Genomic DNA, 23,225 nt, shown 5'->3' with positions numbered 1-23,225 from the left:
TCTGGTTTTAAAATTCACCCCTGCTTGGTTTGTATCAGTGCTCTGTCAGAGAGGCAAAATGCCATATCGGTTCAAGAGCATGGCCTGTGAGCAACTAAGACCCACCACAGTCAAATAAATAAATTAAAAAAAAATTTTTTTTAATCCCTCCTGTTTTAAAAAGAAATGAGCCTGGTCAACAGATCCAACTTCCCAGAAGTCAGATCAAAATTCTGCTGTTATTTACCAGATTTCTTAACCTCTCTGGGACTCAGTTCCCTCATCTGTAATGTGGGTATAAAATAGGACCTATCTCATAAGGTTGTACTGATAAAATTAGTTAATTCACAGTGCCTGGCACAAAAAAACCCTCTCGTTAGTTATTGTTATTCACTTCTACAGTATATATATATTTAAAATCTCATTAAATAACTGATCCCTAGGCATTCTTCAGGGGGTTGCTACTTTAGTATTAATTCTAGATATCCTGTTTTGGGTTTTTCAGACACCCCGGAAGTCAACATATATTATACCCTGGATGGCAGCAAACCTGAATTCCAAAAGAAAATTGGTTATGGTGAAAACACTACCTTTAAGTATACGAAGCCTATTACCCTGCCTGATGGAAAAATACAAGTTAAAGCTATCGCAGTCACTAAGTAAGTCAAGAGCATAATGACCGGGATGATTTATATTTATTATGTTTTAACTTTACTCATTTCAATGAGAATTGGTGCTGGATTATAAAGACACTAAGAAAAGTTATCTTAATTTCAGCATATGTCTGTAACCTTTGTGTTTGTCTTTTACTTATACTGTAAAATACACATATTTACATACTGATTAACATGAGAAAAAGTTTTATGGATAGAACATATAAACAATTATTTGTTTAAAACAGATTCTTGATTTGCAGCCACATGGATGGACATAGAGATGATCATATGGGTAAAAGGGTATAGTTCAGTGAAGTGCTGTGTATATTAATACTGTTTTTAGTCTGAAATCCACCCTGGGATTTTGGGAAAGTGAAAGAAAGTGAAATCTCTCAGTCATGTCCAACTCTTTGTTTGCTGCCCCATGGACTGTAGCCTGCCAGGCTCCTCCATCTATGGGATTTTCCAGGCAAGAGTACTGGAGTGGGTTGCCATTTCCTTCTCCAAAGGAAGAGCCTTTTCAGGGTTTGGGACCTCCGAAGAGATTCGTCTTGAGGAAAATGTTGCTTTTAGTGGATGGTTCTTTTATTCCCCAGGACGTGGCCTATGACAACCATGGTTCTCCACCTGATTTTGTACTGACTTTATTGCCCTTCAAAGCTACCATCATTTTGATTTGTTAGGCGTTAGCTAATTCATTCTTTTCTTTGTCCTTTCTTTCCTAGTCAACAATTTTTTTCAGTTCCAAGTATAGAAATACCACTTAATTTGGTAAACTTCACCGCGCGTTGTAGAGAAAAAGAATCCTCAAATGCGTTGCAGATTAGTCTGTGATAGAGGAATTATTTTGTGCCACAAAACAGGTTTGGCCACATTTCTGGGAGACTAATACTGGGGCTGGCCCAGGTAATTTAAATCAGACTCCAGGCTCCCCCTGCTGGCTAAACTACTGCATGGCCTTTTAAGCTACAAATTCTACAGTGAAGATGATTGCTTGGCATTAAAAAACAATTTTTTAAAATAATAAAATGAAAACAGAATAACTCCCTGACACATGATTATTCTTTATTAAAAATTGGGATCTGTGGCTTTTCCCACTTGCCAACCCATTTCTACTGAAACAAGTCATCCCAGTTATTGAAAACTACTAAGCTGATTACTCTGGTGTGTCATGCTGCAAGGTGACAGTAAAATGAAGTCGCGATCAATGACTTTGTAGTTCAAAGGAGCTAACAGAGCTTCCATCAGAGTCCGAAGAATAAGGACATTGTTTATGCATCTCACCATCTTGTTCTGTGCCCACTCTGCTCTGAAATGCTGTTAGTATTTCAGATGTGCTCAGCTTAGGAAAAGTACCTGTACAAAAAAATTTTGAAAGTTAGTGCTTGTATCTAATTGTGATAAAATAGTTCTTTATGGAAATCATGCAGCTTTGTTCAAGTCTCTGTCTCTAGGTTTTTCAGGCCATTAGTTTTGTAATAAGGAGAAAAAGGGCTTTAGATAAGACTGTTAACAATGAAAGGTCTTTAACATATTAAGAGGAAAACCTTAATATGGTCATGAAGTTTTGAATGATTTAGGAAAATATCTGTGATATAGTCATTGAAAAAAATTAGGATGTAAGATGGCACACTAGTATTGTGACACTTGCAAAAATACCCAGAGGACTTCCCTGGTGATCCAGGGGTTAAGAATCCTCCTGCCAATGCAGGGGACACAGGCTTGATCCCTGGTCCAAGAAGAACCTTCAGAGATGCTGCAGAGTAACTAAGCCTGTGCTCCACAATAAGAGAAGCCACTGCAATAAGAAGCCCATGCACCACAATGAAAAGTAGCTCCCGCTTGCTGCAACTAGAGAAACCCTGCTGCTGCTGCTGCTGCTGCTAAGGTGCTTCAGTCGTGTTCGACTGTGCAGCCCCATAGACGGCAGCCCACCAGGCTCCCCTGTCCCGGGATTCTCCAGGCAAGAACACTGGAGTGGGTCGCCATTTCCTTCTCCAATGCATGAAAGTGAAACATGAAAGGGAAGTCGCTCAATCGTGTCTGACTCTTTGCAACCCCATGGACTGCAGCCTACCAGGGTCCTCCATCCATGGGATTTTCCAGGCAAGAGTACTGGAGAGGGGTGCCATCACCTTCTCCAAGAGAAACCCTGCACACAGCAACAAAGACCCTGCATAGCCAAAATGAATAAGTAAATAATTTTGCAAAATACACAGAGATAGAAAAGGGCAGTGATCCGCAAGTGACAGGGAACCAGGCTTCTGCTCAGAGCCAGCCAGGCCGTAAACCTGACCATTCCTCAGGATTCAGATGGTCCCTGGATGGAGATGTTTGTGATGGGAGGAAGTTATCTTGTTAAGAGGACACTGTATCTCAGATAACAGGCCATGAGCCAATGATGATGAGCATCCAGATGAGATGGATGCTGAGGTGAATGAGTTAAACAAGCAGTTCATCTAAAAGACTTTTTATATCTGCATCCAGATACCTGTATCTGTAAATTTGGTTTGTTTTTAAGAACAACAAAACACATGCTTCCCCAAAGGTTAGCCGCCCATAAGTCTATCCAGCCAGTGAACATGCAAGTACCCACTGATCATGTTATTTCTTAAATACTGTCACTCACTGATAGGTACTGGCTGTTTAGACCAGTTGTATATTTCAAGAATTGTTTTCTCCTTCTAAAAGTGTGGCTTAAGACTTTGACATGGCTTAATGGTAAACATTTCTTAGAGCTTCCCTGATGGCTCAGACAGGAAAGAATCTGCCTGCAAAGCAGCAGCCGTGGGTTCGATCTCTGGGTTGGGAAGATACCCTGCAGGAGGGCATGGTGACCCACTCCAGTATTCTTGCCTAGAGAATCCCATGGACAGAGGAGCCTGGTGGGCTACAGTCCATGGGGTCACAAAGAGTCAGACATGACTAAGCAACTGAACACAGCACAGCAAACATTTCTCAACTGTTTTGGAACTGATGTCTATTCATTTCTGAATGTTTACTTAACCAAAGAATTTCAAGTGTTTTGGGATGCTTAAAGTTTCAAGAATTTTAAGAAATGTAAAAAAATCAACATGTAAGAAACCTGAGAAATTGCAAAAGAAATAATAAAACAGATAAAAACACATCAAAGCCAAGAGGGAAATCAATGAGCAAAGCAGATAAAGGACACTGAAGGCAGACACCAACTTGAGATATAAGAGTATTAAGTTCCTGGGCAGATCAAGCAGAATCCCTTATGTTCTAGCTGTGAGGTTTCAGTGCAAATTAGAGAGAGTGAGAGTTAAACATACCAGACAAATACACCAAAGTGTGGTCACAAGGATGTGGCAGAGGCTGCAGGCTGCTCCCAAAATCTGTGTTGCCTTCTTCAAGAACCATAGAAGCTTCCCTGGTGGCTCAGTGGTAAAGAATCCACCTACCAGTGCAGGAGACATGGTTTCGATCCCTGGTCCAGGAAGGTTCCACATGCTGGGGAGCAACTAACCCCATGCGCCACAACTATTGAGCCTGTGATCTAGAGCCCGGGAACCACAACTACTGAAGCCCACATGCAACAAGAGAAGCCACCGAAATGAGAAGCCCGCTCACTGCAACTAGAGAGTAGCCCCCATTCACCACAACCAGAGGCAGCCTGGGAAGCAGCAAAGACTCAGCACAATGAAAACAAAACAAAATTATTTTAAAAATAAGTAAAGTTTATTTTTTTTAAAACTAGAGCCTGGGATTTTTAGCAGGACACACATGTGTTTTCAGTCCTCCTTGAAGCTAGCAAGAGCCCCGTGAATGCATGGGGTGTGGCCAGTGAGTGCACGTGGAAGTGACGTGCCAGTTTCTAGATTGTGCCCTGTAGGAGGAGGCAGGCCGTGGTTCCTGCCAGCTGGAATGTGACTGTGGTAGTCAGCAACATTGGGTCACAGGGACGTGTCATGTCCTAGATATGATGGGGCAACAGGGTAGAAAGTCAACCCTAGGCCCCGGGCACCATGGCTCTCCTGCACAGCTGTGGGTGGGTTATAGCCCATTGCTATGGTTTTTCCAGTGGTTATGTACAGATGTGAGAGTTGGACTGTGAAGAAAGCTGAGCACCGAAGAATTGATGCTTTTGAACTGTAATGTTGGAGGAGACTCTTGAGAGTCCCTTGGACTGCAAGGAGATCCAACCAGTCCATTCTAAAAGAGATCAGTCCTGGGTGTTCTTTGGAAGGACTGATGCTAAAGCTGAAACTCCAATACTTTGGCCACCTCATGCGAAGAGTTGACTCATTGGAAAAGACTCTGATGCTGGGAGGGATTGAGGGCAGGAAGAGAAGGGGATGACAGAGGATGAGATGGCTGGATGGCATCACCGACTCAATGGACATGAGTTTGAGTGAACTCCAGGAGATGGTGATGGACAGGGAGGCCTGGTGCGCTGCAATTCATGGGGTTGCAAATAGTCGAACACGACTGAACGACTGAACTGAAATGACTCTGTTTAAGCCACTGTTGTTTTGATTCTGCATTACAACAATCAAGCCTGTATCCCAATACACCAGGGACACATCTCAAGCAAATACCTACAGAGAACATATTCAAGAGTACAGGTGATCAAAACAGGCCAACAGTGTCAAGCGTCAGTGAGTGTGTGGAGTAACCGGAACCCTCAAATGATGCCAGTGGGGATGTAAATGGAACAACCACAGGTCGCAGTTTCTAAAAAGTCAAACTCACTGACCACCTGACCCAGTGGTTCTGCTCCAGTGTATCTGTCCACATATATGGCTGGACCAGCCCTTGTTCTTATTACAATTCCAAGAGGCCCTCAGCAGTAATCATCAAGGAACTTGGAAAGAGAAGAAGTTTATTACCTACAAGTCCTGGGGATTATGTGGCACCCAGTGAGGTCACAAGTACAAAGAGATGGGGGCAGGGGGAGAGAAGAAGGGACAAATCACAGGCCAAGGGCTCAGGGCGGGGGGCTGAGGAGTTCCACGGGCTCAGTCTTCATTGGTGAATTTTGAGTGTTCTTGCCTGGAGAATCCTAGGGACGGGGGAGCCTGGTGGGCTGCCGTCTCTGGGGTCACGCAGAATCGAACACGACTGAAGTGACTTAGCAGCAGCAGAGCAAGAACTTACAGTGGGAAGAGGAAAAATTGCCCAATTGGTCAGTCATGGAAACCAACCAAAATCTCTAAAATAAAGGGGCTTCCATTGGGGGGCAGTGGCTGGATCTTCATCTGGTCCTGTGGCGGGTGAAGTGTTTACTGAAGAGCACCATCTTTGAACTGGATGTCTCAGCAAAGCCTAAGTCAGATGCCTCGTTACAAACAAGAGAAAACCCAACCTCAGGGGCTCATACTATAAAGACTCATATGTGAATACTCATAACAATATTAAGTATTGTAACCTCCAAACTAGCAAAATCCAAATGACTCTCCACTGGGGAATGGATAAACAAACTGTGGTACATCTGTAAAATGGAATGCTACTCAAGAATAAAGATGAATGAATTGCTGACATGCAACTACCTGGGTGAACCTCAGAAAAAAAAAAAAAAAGACAAGTAAAGGCAGCCAGACATGTGAGACTGTATTTGTAGGATTACATTTATCAGCATGGCAACCCACTCCAGTACTCTTGCCTGGAGAATCCCGTGGATAGAGGAGCCTGGAGGGCTACAGTCCATGGGGTCGCAAAGAGTCGGACACGACTGAGCAACTAAGCACACAGCACAGGAAAGGCAAAACTGTGAAGACAGGAAGCAGATCAGTGGTTTCCTGGTGTAGGAGGTGGAAGTGAGGAGTAACTAGAAACAGGTTGTTGTAACATTGGACTGTGGTGGTGGTTGCACAGTTGTGTAAATGTATGGAGTATCATCAAATTGTATTCCTAGAGCAAGTGCATTTTATGTCATGTACATTATATCTCAGTAAAACTGTTTAGAAAAATAAAGAGTATAGGTGAGCTGCTGGTGCTGAGGGGAAATCACCTCCAGAATTTACTTCTGGCCACCTCTCAGTTGGTTTCTCATGGGACTTCTATTGCATCATGGAGGAACAAGATTAATTGTGAAATACTATGAATAAATTGAAAACTGACTAGTATTTGAGGAATAACAGTTAAAATCTCCCAGGGAAGTATATATTATGCTACCCACAGTTGGGATAAGGAAAATTCCCATAACTTAGGTGGAATGAATGATATACAGGTAACCTCATTCTTTGCTTCAGAATAGTTTCAGGATTAAGGTATGACATCTTTATGGTGAATGTGGTAGATAGTCCTCCAGATGGCCCCCCAGTGAGCCATGCCTCCCACAGTATCCCCTCCTTCTGAATCCGGGCTGGCCCTACAACTTAACTTTGACCAAGAAAATGCTCCAGACATGACGCTAAGGCCAGACACCAAGAAGCCTTGCAGTATCTGCTCTGGTCTCTTGGAACATAAACGCTGGGAGAAGCCAGCCACCTTGTAGGAAGTCTCTGACCTACCTGAGATCTACTACTATGAGGAACCCCAAGTTCACCACCTGGAAAGGGAGATAGAAAGGGAAGGAGAGAGATGACTGGCAAGTCCCCAGCTGTCCCAGGCCAGACTTAGAACCTGAAGGGGAGCAACCATTTTGGACATCTGACTGAGCTGTACTTTCACTTGACTCCGGCCCAAGCTGACACCTGACTGCAACTACACAAGAGCTGGCAAACCCACACCTTTGTGTTCTAAGACATAATGTTTTGCAGTGGCTTGTTACATAGCAAGAGATAACTGAATAAGAGTAAGGTTGCTGCTGCTGCTGCTGCTAAGTCGCTTCAGTCGTGTCCGACTCTGTGCGACCCCATAGACAGCAGCCCACCAGGCTCAAGGTTAAGACCATAGAAATGGTAATATGTTGGTCTCCAGTTTAAAATAGCAATATAGTAAATTCATTCTAGAGTCATCTTAGTTGCCGGACACCCTGTCTTTGAACCTCTGTGTGACACACAAACTTCCCCTGTCTGGAACAATTTTCAGAGACTGCAGAGAGAGCGCCATTGTCACAAAGGTGTTTCAGGTGGACTCTGTTCCACCAGATCCAGTCTCTCCAGAAGACACTGTGGAAAATGCTCTCAAGGACCCTCCGAAGCAGGCAAGTACTGACACTGTGATGCATTTGGATTGTCACCACATCCCTGGTCCCTTTCCTCAGTGGTCACATCTTCCCCTTCATTTACCCCCAGAGTCAGTCTGTCACCCATTTTCAGGTCCTTACCGTTGGGGTCACTCTCAACCACTGCACAGCATCTTTGCTGGTTTCCCACCTTTTGGCCAGTCCTCCACCCTGCCCATTGGAGACTCCTCACTGGCATCTCTATCTAGGCTCCTGTGTCTTCTCTTACCCTGTGGAAGAAAGCAGAAACCCTCAGCCTGGCCTCTCAGAGCCAGTGTCTGTCCTCAGTCATCCTTTCCTGCTTTGTGACTCCCGTGTTTACGTTCCAGCTCAAACTCTGTGCATGCTGGGTTCTGTCTCTGCTCCCCTAGCTCCCAGGCCTTCTTTCATCAAGTGCTTTGACCACGTGATTACTCTGCTCCTTGTCTGTCTCCCCCATGTACTGTAAGCTCCCAGGCAGCAGAGAGCAATTCTGCCATACTCCATGTCCTGCATGGGGACAGGTAGGAGAGGGTGGAGGCATTTGCTGAAAAGAAGTATCGGGCTAGTAGGAGCCCTCAGTGGGCGTGGCCTTCAGTTATGTTGAAAGCTTCATCTCCAGATACAAAGCCTCACCTCTTTGGAGAATGAACTACACCTGTCTAGAAAGGACATTTGAAACTCTAGACCTTGGGTTCTGGGTATCAGTGGGATGGATCCCAGGGTCAGAGGGTGGGCCAGCCCCCAGTGAGGCAATTAAACAGAAAGTCTCAGACTCTCGTTGGGGTGATGGGAAGTTTTCAGGGGGAGTCCCTTCAGCCTAACAATCAACCAGAGGGCAGCAAAGAGGCCGTGGGACCAGAGCGGTGGATGCAGGCATGGCGTGGGGCCCACTTGTGACCAGGGGTCTACACTGACTAGGGGGCAGCCAGCAGGGGTTGAGCCAACATGTACCAGCAGGTGTTCAGGCTTCAGCCAAGCATGAGGGACTGACCCTGAGAACAGAAGCATGTCTGTGTTTCGGGGCCAAGTGTGGGAGGACAGTGGACAGCAGATCTGTCTGGGTCTGACCCCACCCTGCCTTTGCCCCTGGAGTCTGGTGGTCCCTCTGTTGTCACTGTGTCTCCCTAGAGTGTGACGTCCTACCTGTGTGAGCTGTCACCTGCCTCCAGTCTTGGCCACTTGACATGGAAGGGGCATCCCAAGCAGGCGTGCTGCCAGGCAGGCAGCCCAGAGTCAAAGCTGTGTGTGCGTCCAGAGACAGCAAGACAAAGGTCACTTGGTGAAAACGACTGTGACCCCTTTCTAGTAAAGAAGTGCAGGCTGTGTCGCCATCTCTACTGTGGAACTTTTAATTTTCATATCTAAACGGGCAGAGTCAAGTGACTGATACATAGTCTCTTCCCTCCTAGGAACTGAAAAATGGATTTGTTGAATCAAAAGGAAGGAAGAAATATAAGAATCCTGAAAGTAAACTGGGTTGGAATGTTAACCTTGGAAAGTTTCCAGGTATGAAGTAACAGGATGAAGATACGAGTTAGTATACTGAACCACCAAACAGGTTCAGGGCTTGTGTTCTTGTCTTCCGAGGGGTTGACTAAGAAACACCAGGACAGTACAGTAAGATCTCATTTGACTTTTAATGCCATCATGGCTACATGAGGGAGAGTCAAGCTGTCCGGCAGAGTCAGATTTATCTATTCATTGCAACACGGGAGACCACGTGGTAGAGGAATCATGGCAATCTCATCAACTAAAGTACAGACAACAGTTGCTGGGGGAAGGTGGGGTTTGGATGAAATTTAAATGAAAGAAGAGTTCTGATAGGTAAGCAAAGCAGAGATCAGTGGGAAATGGTCGCCATGAGATACGGACCTGAGAAGGGGACCAGGGTTCTGTTTCCTTGGAAACAACGAAGATACATGTGGAACGTAGTGCCCAGAGACCTTTCTCTAAAGCTCTGCACCGGGTTGGACATTGAGGCTGCTTCTCTGTGGTTGGATAGCATCACCAACTCAATAGACACGAGTCTGAGCAAACTTTAGGAGACAGTGAAGGACAGGAGAGCCTGGTGTGCTGCCGTCCGTGGGGTCACAAAGAGCCAGGCATGACTGAGCAAGTGAACAACAACCCTATGTCACAGTGACCTGGGTCTTCTAGGCAAGAGTTGGATGTTTCATTCTTACTGATATGATTTCAAACAGCAAAGTTTTCTGATAATCTGAATTTAGAGAGCAGGGTTTCTTGGTCAGTAAGAAGCAGTGGTCACTCAGAGTGGGAACTGTTAGGATGTGTGACAGCTGCAGTGTATCCTTGGGACACACAATATTTCCTGCTGACCTTTCAACTGGATTTATCCATTCTCCCAGCCTGGTGCAGAATGCTGGGGAATGTGGCAGGGCAGATTTTCATTTTCTCAGTCTGGGCCTACTTTTTTCTTTATTGCCATGAATTCAACTGAGTGGGAGCTTCTCTGCATAGTTACTACATTAGAGAATGTGACAACAGTGGCCCCTTATTAAAAGGTTTCTAACTATGAAGACACATTTGCATGAAAGCACATGTGATTTCAGATATTCACAGAATGATGCTTTTGATGTAATTGTAGACATGGGTGAAAGAAGTGACCCTAAAACATTGAAAGACCTTCGCTTCTCAGAGAGTCCGCGGGAAGCCCCAACTTTCCGTGATGAATTGGGCTCTAGACCAGCCCCCCAGCAGCCCCAGGTAACTGCTAAGGAAACTCTTTTGGATGCTAAAGATCTACTGTGTTTTTAATGCTTCCTGCAACATACTTTAAGAAAATGTCCCTGCCTTTTCACCCTGGGTCAGGCACTGTCCCAGAGCCGAGATTCCTAGTTGGACAAAAAAGGCCCCTGTACTCATGGTGCTCACATTTCGTTGGGGGTGGGGGCAGGCAGATATAAACGTGTGAATAATGGAAAAAATAATTGAGAATAATGATTTGTCATGAAAAAGATAGACCTGGGTAATGAGATAGAGCCATGGTTTACCAGTTGTGGTCCCCAGACCAGGAGCATCAGCGTCACCTGGGAGCTCATCAGAAATGCAGACACCCACCCACCCCCACTGCACCCCCCAAGACCTGCGGCCTCAGGGTCTTTAGGGTGGGCCCCATCATCTGTTCTAATTGGCCTTTCTTCTGATAAACACCCAAACTTGAGAACCCCTGGGATAGAGAATGACCAGGTAGGAAGAACAGTCTCCTAATTCAGGGGGATAAGAGAAGGCCCCCTCAAAAAGGTGACATTTTAATTGAACCTTCAAGATGAACAGAAACCAGCCCTGCAAAGATCTTTGTCGAGTAACCTCAAGTTCAGCTCAGTGAGGATCACCAGGAGGCTGGTGTGGCTGGAGCATGGTGGGAAAAACGATGGCTGCTGCATATGGTGGGACAAAGCACTGAGATGAACTCTATGTAATTTACCTTACCAGAGCTTTTACCATGATTTTATATATGTTCTTCATTTTAGTTCCCTGGGTTTGCACACATAACTGGCCAGAAGAGCTTGACAAGCACAGAGATCATGAGGATTCACAGGGAGACAGACTTTCTCAAGTATGTATTGCTTTCTCTCTACTGTCTAAGTACTGCTGAGACACAACATGGTCAAAAATAATTTGAAGATGGGGCATAGCAATGGTATTTTCCCCAACTTTTTTGTTTTTTTAATTAAATTTTTACAAAATTTAAAGGCGCAAATGACATACAATAAATGGCACTTAAAGAGTACAATTGATATATACATATATATACATATAATCTCAAAACTATCACCCCAATCAAGAAAATGAAAAAATCCACCACCTCCAAGAGTTTCCTGCTTTGCACCTTTTTAAAACCCTCCCCTGTGACCTGCCCCGTTCCCAGGTACCTGTTGGTCTGCTTGTTGTCATTGTAGCTTAGCTTGCACTTGATCCCATATATATATGGAACAATTCAGTATTTGCTCCTTGGCCAGGCTTCTTTCACTCCACTTGATGACTTGGAGGCTCACCCATTTTGTATGCACGCATTGGACGTTTCTTTTCAATGCTGAGTAGTGTTCCATCGTATGGATACATCACAGTTTGTTTATCCTGTTTCCTATTGGATGTACATCCAGATTGTTTTTAGGTTTTGGCTGTCACAGAAAAAGCTGCTATGAACATTTGTATACATGTCATCCTGTGCATATATACTTTAATTCCCCTTAGCCAACTAACTAGGAGTGGGGTGGCTGGCTCATATGGTAGGCATATGTTTAACTTTTTAAGAAAACTGTCCATATGTTTTCCTAAGAGGCTGTACCATTTTGCACTCCCACCAGTAGTATATGATGGATGGGAGCTCCAGTTTCCCTACATCTTCACCAACATTGTTATTTTTATTTTTGGCCATTCTGGTAAGGTGGGGGTAGTGGTTTTAATTTGCATTTCCCTTGGGATTGGTAGAGTGCGTGACGTGGATAAAGGTGGTCAAAGATATAAACTTTCACTCGTAAAATGAAGAAGTCCTGGGGATGTAAGTGGTGAAGATAGTTAATGACACTATACTGCGTACGGAAAGTTGCTAAGAGAGTAAATGTAAGAAGTTCTCAACATAAGGAAAAAGATTCTGTAACTGCGTGGTGACCGGTGCTAACACTGTGGTGATCATTTTGCAGTATCCACAATTATTGATTGTTATGCTGTACACTTGAAACTAATACGGTGCTATAGTGTCTCCTCTGTCTTTATTGGTTTTGTCTGTGGTTTTATCAGTTATTGAGGAAATTATACTGAAATCTATGACTATAATTATGAGTTTGTCTACTTGTCCTTGTATTGCTTTCAGTTCTTTGCTTCATGTACTTTGAAGCTCTGTTGTTCAATATATAAGCCTTTTGGATTCCTATGTTCTATTGCTGAATTGACCCCTTTATCCTTACAAAATTAGCTTTTTTAAAAAAATTTTATTGGAGTATGGTTGATTTACAGCATTGTGTTACTTTCAGGTGTACAACAAGGTGAATCAGCTATACACATACATGTATCCACGCTTTTTCAGATTCTGTTCCCATATAGGTCATTACAGAGTATTGAGTAGAGTTCCCTGTGCTGTCCAATAGGTTCTTATTAGTTATCTACTTTTGAATATAGTAGTGCATATACATCAATCTCAATCTCCCAGTTTATCCCTCCTCCTGTGAAATAACCTTTTATTAACCCTGATAATAGTCTTTGCATAGAAATCATATTTGTCTGGTATTAAATCAGCATTACTGCTTTCTTTTGATTAGTATTTGCATGGTGCATCTTATTTTCATCCTTTTCTTTTTAACCTATTTGTGTTTCTCCAGTTAAAGAAGGTTTCTTTTAAACAGCATGTAGTTAGGTCTTGCATTTAGAAAATAGAACAATCTCTGCATGTGGTGCTGAGCGTATTTATATGTTTTCTGATTATTGATACGTTTGAATTTCAGTCAGCTGTCATGCTATTTGTTTTCTGTTTGTCTTACCTATTCTTTGTTGCCCCCCCTTTTTTGGCTTGCTTTTGGATTAATTGGGTATGTTTTATGATTTCATTTCATTTTGTATCCTTTGTTGGCTTATTAGCTATAAGTTTTCTTTTAGTGGTTGCCTTAGGGTTTACATATTTTTAGCTTATCACAGTCTGTCTTCAAGTGATGTTAGACCACTTCATATATAGTCTAAGAACTTCCAGTAACTGGATAATTGCAACCTTTGTGCTAGCATGATCATTTATTTTACTCCTACAAGTATTATGAACCTCATAATACATTGTTACTTTTATTCAATATCAATTTTTTATAGTCCTTTATACTTCTACTGTGGTAAAAATACAGTAAAATTTACCATTTTTAACAATTTCTAAGTGTACAATTCAGTGACATTAAGGACATTCACAGTGTTGGGCCACCGTCAGCACCATCCCATTTCCAGAACTTATTCATCATCCCAAACGGAACCCGGTTTGCCCAGCGCCATTGCTGAAAAGACCATCCTTTCCCCAAGTGAACACAGCTACAAAGGCTGCTGACTGTTGAGAGGCCCCGGTAGAGACTGGTGTAGGCAACCGAACAACCCAGTGCACAGTATGCAGATATCGTAGATGCTGCGCGGTTCAGCTAGGTCACAGGGTCGGGCCCGACCTGCCTGGAAATGCTTGGGAGCAACAGGGTGACTGACAAGGGAACCAGGTCCAGGAATCCTTTCACAGCCAGGTAGGCGGGTGAGGGCTGAAGGACGACGCAGCCACCTTGGAGTGGGCAGACGGTATTGGGGCAGAACCTCGGACTCCACGCAGGTGAGTGAAGGTGCAGGCAGGGCTTACCTGACAGGACTCTCCAGAGCCAGGTCAGAGTCAGAAAAGCACACCGTGGACATTACTGGAATTCGCAGGGCTGACCCTCACACACGTCAAAGCCCAGGTGCCAGGAGGAGCCAGGGCCCCACTCGGAAGTGGGGTCGAGGCTGCTGATCAAACTGCTGCTGTGCCCGGAAGCAAGAGGCACCTGGCCTCCAGGTGAAGGGCACCATGGTCCCAGCCGTGTGGGAGTTTGTGATAAAAATGCTTAGAGAAGCACCTCCCATCTTAAACTTGTTCCACTGCCTTTGAGAGCCTTCTGCTTCCTGTTTTGTTTTTTAAGAATGTTCAAATGCTTGTCGATGTCGTGCACTGCTCAGCACAGGGCCGCTCAGGGGCCTCTTGTGTCGTAGGTGTGCCCGTTGCCTGGTGGCCCGCCCGTCGGACCCCTTTGCTCGTTACTGTCTGGAATGTGGCTCCTCTGTGCCTCCCATCTTCGGCTGCCGTCTGCCACCCCCAGAAGGAGCTCAGGTGAGTAGCAGAATCCTTGAAGCTTCTTCCACTAGTCGATCTGGTCTGTATTTGCAGCAGCATAGCACCTGGCACACAGGAACCACAGATAGTTGTTGAAAAAATTATTGGCAAATGATTCTTGTTCTATCCAGACTCCTATTTAGGAATCAGAAACACGTTTGCAGTGCCATTCCTTTTGTGTGGCCTCGAAGAAGCATAGGCTCAGAAAAAGACTGACATCTTTTGATTTCAGTGGTTTACTTATGGATAAATACATGTTTCCTACTCATATGATATTTCTGTTCATAACCAGGGGACAATATGGAAATATATCCTACAAATAAATGACCACAAGTACTAATTACAGGTCTGTATATCTGTAAAATACACCATTCTGTCCAAAGAAGCTGTTTATATCAGCTATAGATCGATCAGTATGTCTACATTTGAAAGTTTTAGCTGACCATAGATAATAACTGATATTATCCTACCACTAAGTGTGCAGTAAGTTAGGGAATTCCCTGGAAGTCCAGTGGTTGGGCCGGGTGCTTTTACCTCCATGGCCCAGATTTGAGGCCTGGTCGGGAAACTAAGATCCTGCAAGCTGCACAGCTCAGCCAAAAAAAAAAACCATAAGGGTTTGTAGTTAGTTAGGAAACATACTTGACTTACTAAAAATCAAAACCTTTACCTAAATGTGTTCATCTCTTATGCACTTGATACTTTGGGGTTCTTTTGGATTCAGGTTTACAAAATGATGCAGAAGGATCTGGGAAGTTTACTGAAAAATGACCATTTAAAAAGGATAGTCACAGGGTGGGAGGTGGGAAGGAGGTTCACGATGGAGGGGGCATAAGTATACCTGTGACCAGTTCATGTTGATGTATGGCAGAAACCAATACAATATTGTAAAGCCATTATCCTACAGTTAAAAATAAATTTAAGCGTTTGGTAGTATTCACCAAAAATAAAAAGATAGTCACTGGGAAAAAGTCATTATTCAATGAATTCAAAGTCCAGAGTTTTAGAATTGAGTTACGCCTTCAAGCAAGAGGCTAGGTACTAAAGGGAGATGCTGTAGAAGTTAATTTAATTTACTCTACTCCTATGATATATTTTGAACTCCTTAGAGAAGGTGGTATAGCAAATAAAATATGAACAGGTCTCATTGGTTTGAATTTTCCCTGCTTACATATTTGTTGGTGCAGTGTCAAAGTTGTTTTTTTACTGGTCTGAAAACAAATTTTTCAAAACTTTCTCTGTTGTTACAAGGAGAAAAGGTTATCAGGGATTATAAATATTCAAAATGATGAGCTTTGGAACATCTATACTGCCTGTAAATGACATTTATTAACATGCCCTAATGTATAAACAGCTTCGTAATCTGAAGTATTGAGTTCTTACCATGTCCTGCTCTCAGCTGGGCTTCAGGGACTTAAAGGGGTGGATTCTGCTCCTAGGGTCCCAGACCTAAGACACTCAGGGTCTCGTTAGAGATGTGCAGAGGGGTTCCTCTCAGCTCCAGAGCCACTCTGCATCGTCCTGCTGAAAGCATACACAGAATTGAGTTGTATTTGTTGATGAGTTACAGCATCAACTGAGTTCACCTCATCAACACATTTCTTTGTGAAAGTTGGGGATTGCAGTGGGACAGAAAGGATCCTGAGACTCGGAATGGAGGTGCTGGCTTGGACCGAGATTGAAATGCATGACCTTGATTCCCTGCATTTCTCTGAGCTTCGTGCTGGTGAAGAAGCTGGCCCTCCTGAGGAGGCTGGCCCTCCTTTCCTTGAAGTATATAATACCTCACCTGGGGCAGTGGCCTTGAAGGGAGACTCTTCTCAGGATTTACCACCACCTTTTTAATTCCTATGTTTCCTGTGTTGATTTTTTTTTTTTTTTTTTTTTTTGCTATTTTTAAAAGTTGAGTTTTTTAAGTTATTTTCTAATAGAGCCTGGTGGGCTGCAGTCCATGGGGTCACAAAGAGTTGGGCACGACTGAGCAACTAACACTTACTAAATAGAGCTCTAGGGAATACAGCAGACTCCTTAACTTCTCACAGTCTGTTTCAGAACAGTTTAACTTAAATCTAGCAATACACAGAAATTTCCCTCCTTCTAGAACTCCCTGTTAAGTCCCTGATTACTTGCTGGTTCATCAGTCGCTCAAAACAGGACCGTGATCTCAGGTTGCTGCAGCCATGGTCCTCCCTGTTGGCTGGCCACTGAGCGCGTCATCTTGACTGAGCTCCAGATCCTGTGAGCCCTGGCCACCAGCAGCCACAAAGCTGCTGGTGTTCACAGCCCACCCTGCTCTGACGGAGCTGGAGGAGGACAAGGAACAGCCCAGGCAAGACCCAGCAGATGTGTGGGGTCCTCACCCAAGGTTCATTGCTTTTCAGTTCATCCTCTGTCTTTGGTTGGCTTTCAGAATCTGAAATGGTTATTTTTTTTTAACAGTTTTATCCAACTTTATAATTGCCTTTTAATGTATTATAGAAAAGATTTGTCAATTTCCTTACTCCACTGTAAGCTATTTATTTTTCTTTTCTTTACACCTCTCTTTTCTACAATAGATATCTTTTTACCTTAATAAGAAATGAGTAAAAATGCCAATTATTTAAAAGAAATTTTTTACAAAAGTAAATTAAACCTTACATTCTAAGATCAATTTGTGCCTTCACGTTTTGCATCTGAAGACCAACCTGGCCTCCTTCTTCATGCAGATGGGCTTGTGCACAGAGTGTGAGAACGTGGTGCCGCTGAACACACCCATCTGTGTGGTCTGTGAGGCTCCCCTGGCACCACAGCTGCAACCACAGGCCAGCTTCCGCCTGAAGGTAATTAAACGTGAATCTGTGACAGTGTGAGTGAAATCCATATAAATCAATGTTTGAGCAGTTAAACGTCTTTCTTCAGCTGATGACATTGGCAAACAGTTGATGAGCTAATACCCATGAACAAAACCCACTCTTGTTTTTGGAAGGGCATCCGCCCAAGAGTTGAACTTGCCAACAGGATCTAAACATCAGGAAAGATCCATAGAAATGTGTTTCCCCAGACATGGGTTTGGAGGAGAAATTGCACTGCAGCTCACACAGGTTTTTACTCCGTATATTTTTAAATTGAACATTGTCATTCATGTTGACTTGTAATCTTGTCCTTAAAGTCACTTGGTGTTTGTGTTTGCTTTGTTTGGTTATGGGTCTCTATCACCTAGAAAAGGAGAATTACAAGCTGTCACAAGGGGGAAAAAGTGAAGTATCATGTCGAACTTCAAAAACATCTTGTTAGACAAATGGCATCATGCCAGGAACATTTTGGGGGTAGAATCACTGAACCTACAACCATATCTTTTCACAGTCCCACTCACCTCGTTTTTATTTGACCTCAAGTAAAGTTCACTACAGGATGAAATAGGTTTAATATAGATAATTTTGGGGATAAAAGAACAAAACAGCAATAAGGGAAGTGCCCTTATTAAGTGCCCTTAATGTACAGTGAGAACTGTAACACCTCAGGGACTTCCCTGGTGGTCCAGCTGTTAAGACTCTGAGCTTCCATTGCAGGGGGCACAGGTTCACTCTCTGGTCAGAGAACTAAGACACCACTTGCTGTGGGGCATGGCCGCACTACCTAGGCTATGTTAACCATCTTTTCTGTTTTCGTGTTTGTGTGTGTGTGTGTATTACAACTTATCTCCAGCTTCCTGACTCAGAAGATTGAACTTACCACTCCTTTTCTAAGACAGTCTTTTCACTTTTCGAATTCTAAGTGAGAAACTACAGAGCAAATCCAAATTCATATAGAACTAGATTACTTGTAAACATACAATCTTTTGCTTGTCTTGGGTCTTCCTGTTGTCTTGGGTCTTCCTGTTGAAGCCAGAGATGGAGAGCCTACCCAGGAGTACAGTTTCAACACTGAAAAAAAAACAAAACCACTCACACAGAAGCAATGTGAAAAAGTCAGTTTGCCTTCCTAAGTCCAGATGAATACTCTTTTTCAGATTTTTTGTTTTTCATTTCAGGGTCTGCTTCTTTTAAAACTGTTCATTTGCTGGGCACTGTTTCTGTTGTAATAATTTGTAAACCAATCCAGTTTCAGGGTCTGGTGTTAGTATAGGGTCTCCAGGCTAATGGACTGGAAAGACTGCTTGGTGATTTCTTTGCACAGCTGTTTTCTCATAGCAACACTTATTTCTTTTCTTTTCTTGTGGTAGGGGGAAGTACTTTGATTTATTGGACTTAAAGTACTGAATAAGAGAAACGGATTTTTTAAAAAAGCATGATTAAGTAGATATGAAACTTCTCAATCCTGGCTTTCAAAGTGTCATGCCTTGAAATATAACCTAAAATTTGAACCAACCTACAGATGCCACTTTAAATTAACACAGCATATGACTTCCTTTTTTGCATGGTGTGTCTATGTGTATTCAAACTTGTGTTCCATGTAAGTTAATTCAAAAGATAAGTTTTAGAAGTTGAAATCATCAGGATATCTGACTGCTTCACGGTGGTAGATGCCTCTCATATTATTCCACGTTATTAACACCCTTTTTGTCCTGGCGTTACTACACTACTCAGATGAATGGGAGGAAGAATGAACGGGTTTCTCTGAAGAGACTAGAGAAGCACCGTGGAAACACACAGGTCTCTTTCCCTGTTTTCAAGGAGAGAGTGATCTGCCGTGACTGCGGCACCGGGAACCCGGCTCAGCTGAGATACTGCGTCTCCTGCGAGGGGACCCTGCCGTCCTCGCCACAAGAGGTGGGTTGACCGCACACACCTGTCCTGTATCTCAGAGGTCGATAAACGTTCGTTGTTGATGATGAGAAATATAGTCTGCAGAGATGGGGGAGGAAGTTTGTTGGGGAGGAGAGGGGAGAGACCACAAGTGACTTATGGTACACTGAAAGCAGCATTTCTGTGTGTGGAGAGGACACTGCTCGCTCACCAACACACAACTGTCTTCACCGTCTTCAGGAGGATTCCATCAAGTCGGCAGTTTCTTAGAATTTCATTTAGTGGCTTTGTGTGGAAGCTGGCGCAGCCGGTGGGGCCCCAACGGCCAGGAGTCATTCATGTGTCACTCACAGGCAGGCATGTCTGTTTTGGTTTTTGTTTAAAATTAATTTCTTTAAGAAAAATTTTAAGCTTTATTTCAGTAAAACACTTCAGATTCCCTTCGATTATAGCCTATCAGTAAGCAAAATGTATATGTACTGGTTTTGTACCACGTTGCCAAATTCCAAATTTCTTGTCCTAGGAAAGCAAGCTGAAAAGCACAAGTGCTGGCAACGACTGTGTTATTTTAAGCAAAAATAAGTGCATTTTCAGCACTTCAGTGAAGTGAGGCTTTAATCCAAAAAAGACTCAGTTCCACTGTGTGCCTGCTCTTTTTTGAAGTTTAGCAAGTGGTGGGCATCATTGCTTGGGTTTCCCGCCAGCTTATCTTGAGTGTTTAAAATGAAGGAATTGAGGTACAATTCAAGTCCAGTGATTAGGTTCTGTGTAGATGATCTATTTCATGTGTATGAAATGATGACTTCCAGGTGACTCGCCCTGGCCTAATAATCCCACAAAGAAGTCAGCATTTTCCAGCCAATTTAGAAGAAAATTCCTGCTTCCTTGAGGCCGTTGCAAAATACAGCTCTCTGACTGTTTCGGGGGGTTGTTCTCATCTCATTGACTTTCCGTAAAGGAATGTGTGTGTGCTCTTTATTCTAATTTATTCATTGGTGAGGCTATCGTAGTTTTACTTGAGCAGAAATACCTTATTTCCAGGGTTTGCAGTGGTTCAGGGCTCTCTTCCCTTCTGGATTTGGGAGGACACTGTGTAGACCTGCCTGTGTGGGTCCATGTCCACCTGTCCACGAGTGAGCAGAGGACGCTTGCCTGGTGATTGGTGTGGAGCCATTGTGGGGGTGTTTAAAACAGCTTCTTTGTGCCTCACAGCCACTCCAGGCCAGGTGCCTCCTCCTCCATACCCAGCCAGAAATCACTTCTTAGGACTTGGGTCTCAGCCCCCGGTTAGTTGGGCTTCCCTGGTGGCTCAGTGGTAAAGAATCTGCCTTTCAAGCAGGAGATGTGGGTTTGATCCCTGGGTCAGGAAGATCCCCTGGAGAAGGAAATGATGACCCACTCCAGTATTCTTGCCTGGGAAGTCCCATGGACAGAGAAGCCTGGGAGGCTACAGTCTATAGGGTCTCAAAAGAGTCAGCACGACTTAGCAACTCAACAACAACAGCCTGCTTACTTAAGAATCTGGAGACAGAGACCATTAGTTCTCTCAAACTGAGACGGTCTCTCATTGCTATTTCATTTGCATTTCTTTGAGGTTAAACCTTTTCACTCATGTATTGACTCTTGGTGTTTTTCTATGAATTATCTGCTTACCTTTTTAATAAAACACTCAGAATTATTTGTGGGAGTGTCTCGTGTAAATAGTGTAGGAGGTTTCGTGTGAAGAGCTAGCCTCTCCTCATCCTGGTCCCTTGGCTCCTACCCGAGCAGTCACCACTGGCACTCAGCTTCTGAGGTCTGCTTTCAGCCATCGGAGGCATGACTAATTAACTGTAGTTTAATATGAACACTGACCCGGTGCCTTGCACCTGGCAATTTAGCCTGTTAGTAACCTTCTCATTTTCTCCATGACTTCATAACATTACATTGTCTCTGTGTACTGTGCTAGGTTCAGGCCATCCCCTGGTGCTGGACATTTAAGCTGTTTCCAGTTACTTCCTCTGAATCCACAATCCTGCAGGGAATGGTCTTGAATATACTTCTTAATGTATTTGTTCATCTGCAGGATAAATTCTAGAAGGTAGAACTGCAGAGTCAAGAGAGTATCAGCCTTTCTTCTTGTGATGGCTGCAGTTGTATGGGATGGGCGTAAGCTGTATGGGAAGACTGTGTCTCTAATATTCATGAAAATTTGAAAGTATTTTCTGTCCTCTAGCCTAGCGTTCCGACTTGCTACTCAGTTTGCTTTAAATGTGGGGCCAGCAATCACCCATCTGCTCGCTTCTGTGGCTCCTGTGGCCTTTATGTGAGGTCCTTGGCACGACCCTACATGGAGAGCAGCCTGGCTCCAGCTGCTGGAGAACTTGGCCTGTTTGCTGAGGTGAGGCCTCCACGCTAGTAAGACCTGGTCCCGGGACGGGGTTTTAACTCTGAATTTGTGTGCCCGACCCTGTGAGCCAGCCCAGGGGACGAGAGCCAAAACACTTAGACCCTTCTCGTGGACTTTTACTAGGTGTACAAATAAGTTCAACCAGTTTATGTTTTCAACACATTGATTGCTTTGGGATTCAAAGATATTCATTTATATATATTCATATCTATGTGAATAGATGTGGTAATCATAGATATCCTAGTAAGAGATATTCATATCAGGCAGATATTCATAGATATGCATTTATCTACACTAAGTTGAGGCCTAACCACATATGCAAGGGAATAGATGTCATTGCACGCGTGCTCAGTTGCTTCATTCATGTCCAGCTCTTGGCGACCCTGTGGACTGTAGCCCTCCAGGCTCCTCTGTCCATGGGATTCTCCAGGCAAGAATAATGAAACAGGTTGCCATGCCCTCCTCCAGGGGATCTTCCCGACCCATGGACTGAACCCACATCTCTCATGTCTCCTGCATTAGCAGGTGGGTTCTTTACCACTAGCACCACTTGGGAAGCCCTAATAGATGTCATTAGGGAGATTTAAAATACATGGGATAAAATGTATTTTTTCTCTTGAATTTCTTATGTAGCACACCAAGAAATTTCCCCCTGCTCTTTTATATTCTAGAAAACTTACACTGGGGTACATAAGATTGTTTTTGCCACTTATAACAACTGGGCATATTTGAGGAGAATCTCCCAAGACTATTTTCAGAAGGACGTAATCTCTAACCAGCTTCATGTTAGCCGTTCATGGATTTGTCTAAACTACAGAAAGACTTTTCAAGTCTGTTCTCCTCTTTAGATTCTTCCTTTCATCAGAAGAATTTGTGAAGATCGGTCATTTGTAGAGAGAATACACATGCACTCAGCAACTTTGCATGCATTTTTAGGGAGTTCATGCCTTTTTAAGTCTGAGTCCTAAGTGTCAGTCGTTTCAGTCATGTCCAACTCTTTGCGACCCCGTTGATAGCCCACCAGGCTTCTCTGTCCATGGACTTTGCCAAGCAAGAATATTGGAGTGGGTGGTCATGCCCTTCTCCAGGAGATCTTTCTGACCCAGGGATTGAACCCGAGTTCTCTTATGTCTCCTGCATTGCAGGCAGATTCTTTTACTGTCTGAGCCACCATGCCTTCTTAACCCAGATTAAAACACAGATACCACAACTGCCAATAACCCGGGTGGCATGTTTGTGCAAATGAGACACATTGTTTTTTCCTTAAGACACTTGACTGCCATCTGTTGGAAATTGATTGTAATTTACTAGTTTTGTTGGACATTTTCTTCCATCTACCAGAAAAATTGTCCTAATATGCAAACATACAGCATCCACCACGTGAATATCACCCCTTTAGATGCAGTGCTCGTGTGCAGTGTGCAACATACGCAACATTACATGAGGGTCCTCTCAGTCCCCCAGGCCCAGAGGACGGAGAGTATCTCAGAGAAAATGCTGGTGCCCAGTAGCTGAGTGTCGATGG

General features: G+C 43.7%; 1 protein-coding gene across 1 annotated transcript in view; it reads left to right on the top strand.

The window, feature by feature from the left end:
- DZANK1 (double zinc ribbon and ankyrin repeat domains 1) overlaps window positions 1–23,225 on the top strand; it is a 48,173-nt gene that overhangs the window by 2,758 nt on the left and 22,190 nt on the right. The window contains exons 2-10 of the mRNA XM_068986758.1: window positions 485–638; window positions 7,629–7,743; window positions 9,156–9,252; window positions 10,352–10,470; window positions 11,238–11,323; window positions 14,467–14,584; window positions 17,293–17,406; window positions 19,240–19,335; window positions 21,527–21,691. Of these exons, the coding sequence (XP_068842859.1) occupies window positions 485–638; window positions 7,629–7,743; window positions 9,156–9,252; window positions 10,352–10,470; window positions 11,238–11,323; window positions 14,467–14,584; window positions 17,293–17,406; window positions 19,240–19,335; window positions 21,527–21,691 (1,064 nt within the window). The remainder of the gene's footprint in view (window positions 1–484; window positions 639–7,628; window positions 7,744–9,155; window positions 9,253–10,351; window positions 10,471–11,237; window positions 11,324–14,466; window positions 14,585–17,292; window positions 17,407–19,239; window positions 19,336–21,526; window positions 21,692–23,225) is intronic.

The sequence above is a fragment of the Capricornis sumatraensis genome, chromosome 15 (genome assembly GCF_032405125.1).
Source record: "Capricornis sumatraensis isolate serow.1 chromosome 15, serow.2, whole genome shotgun sequence".
NCBI classification, from domain to species: domain Eukaryota; kingdom Metazoa; phylum Chordata; class Mammalia; order Artiodactyla; family Bovidae; genus Capricornis; species Capricornis sumatraensis.
Note: the sequence above shows the minus strand (reverse complement) of the source record. Positions and strands in the feature narration are given on the sequence as shown.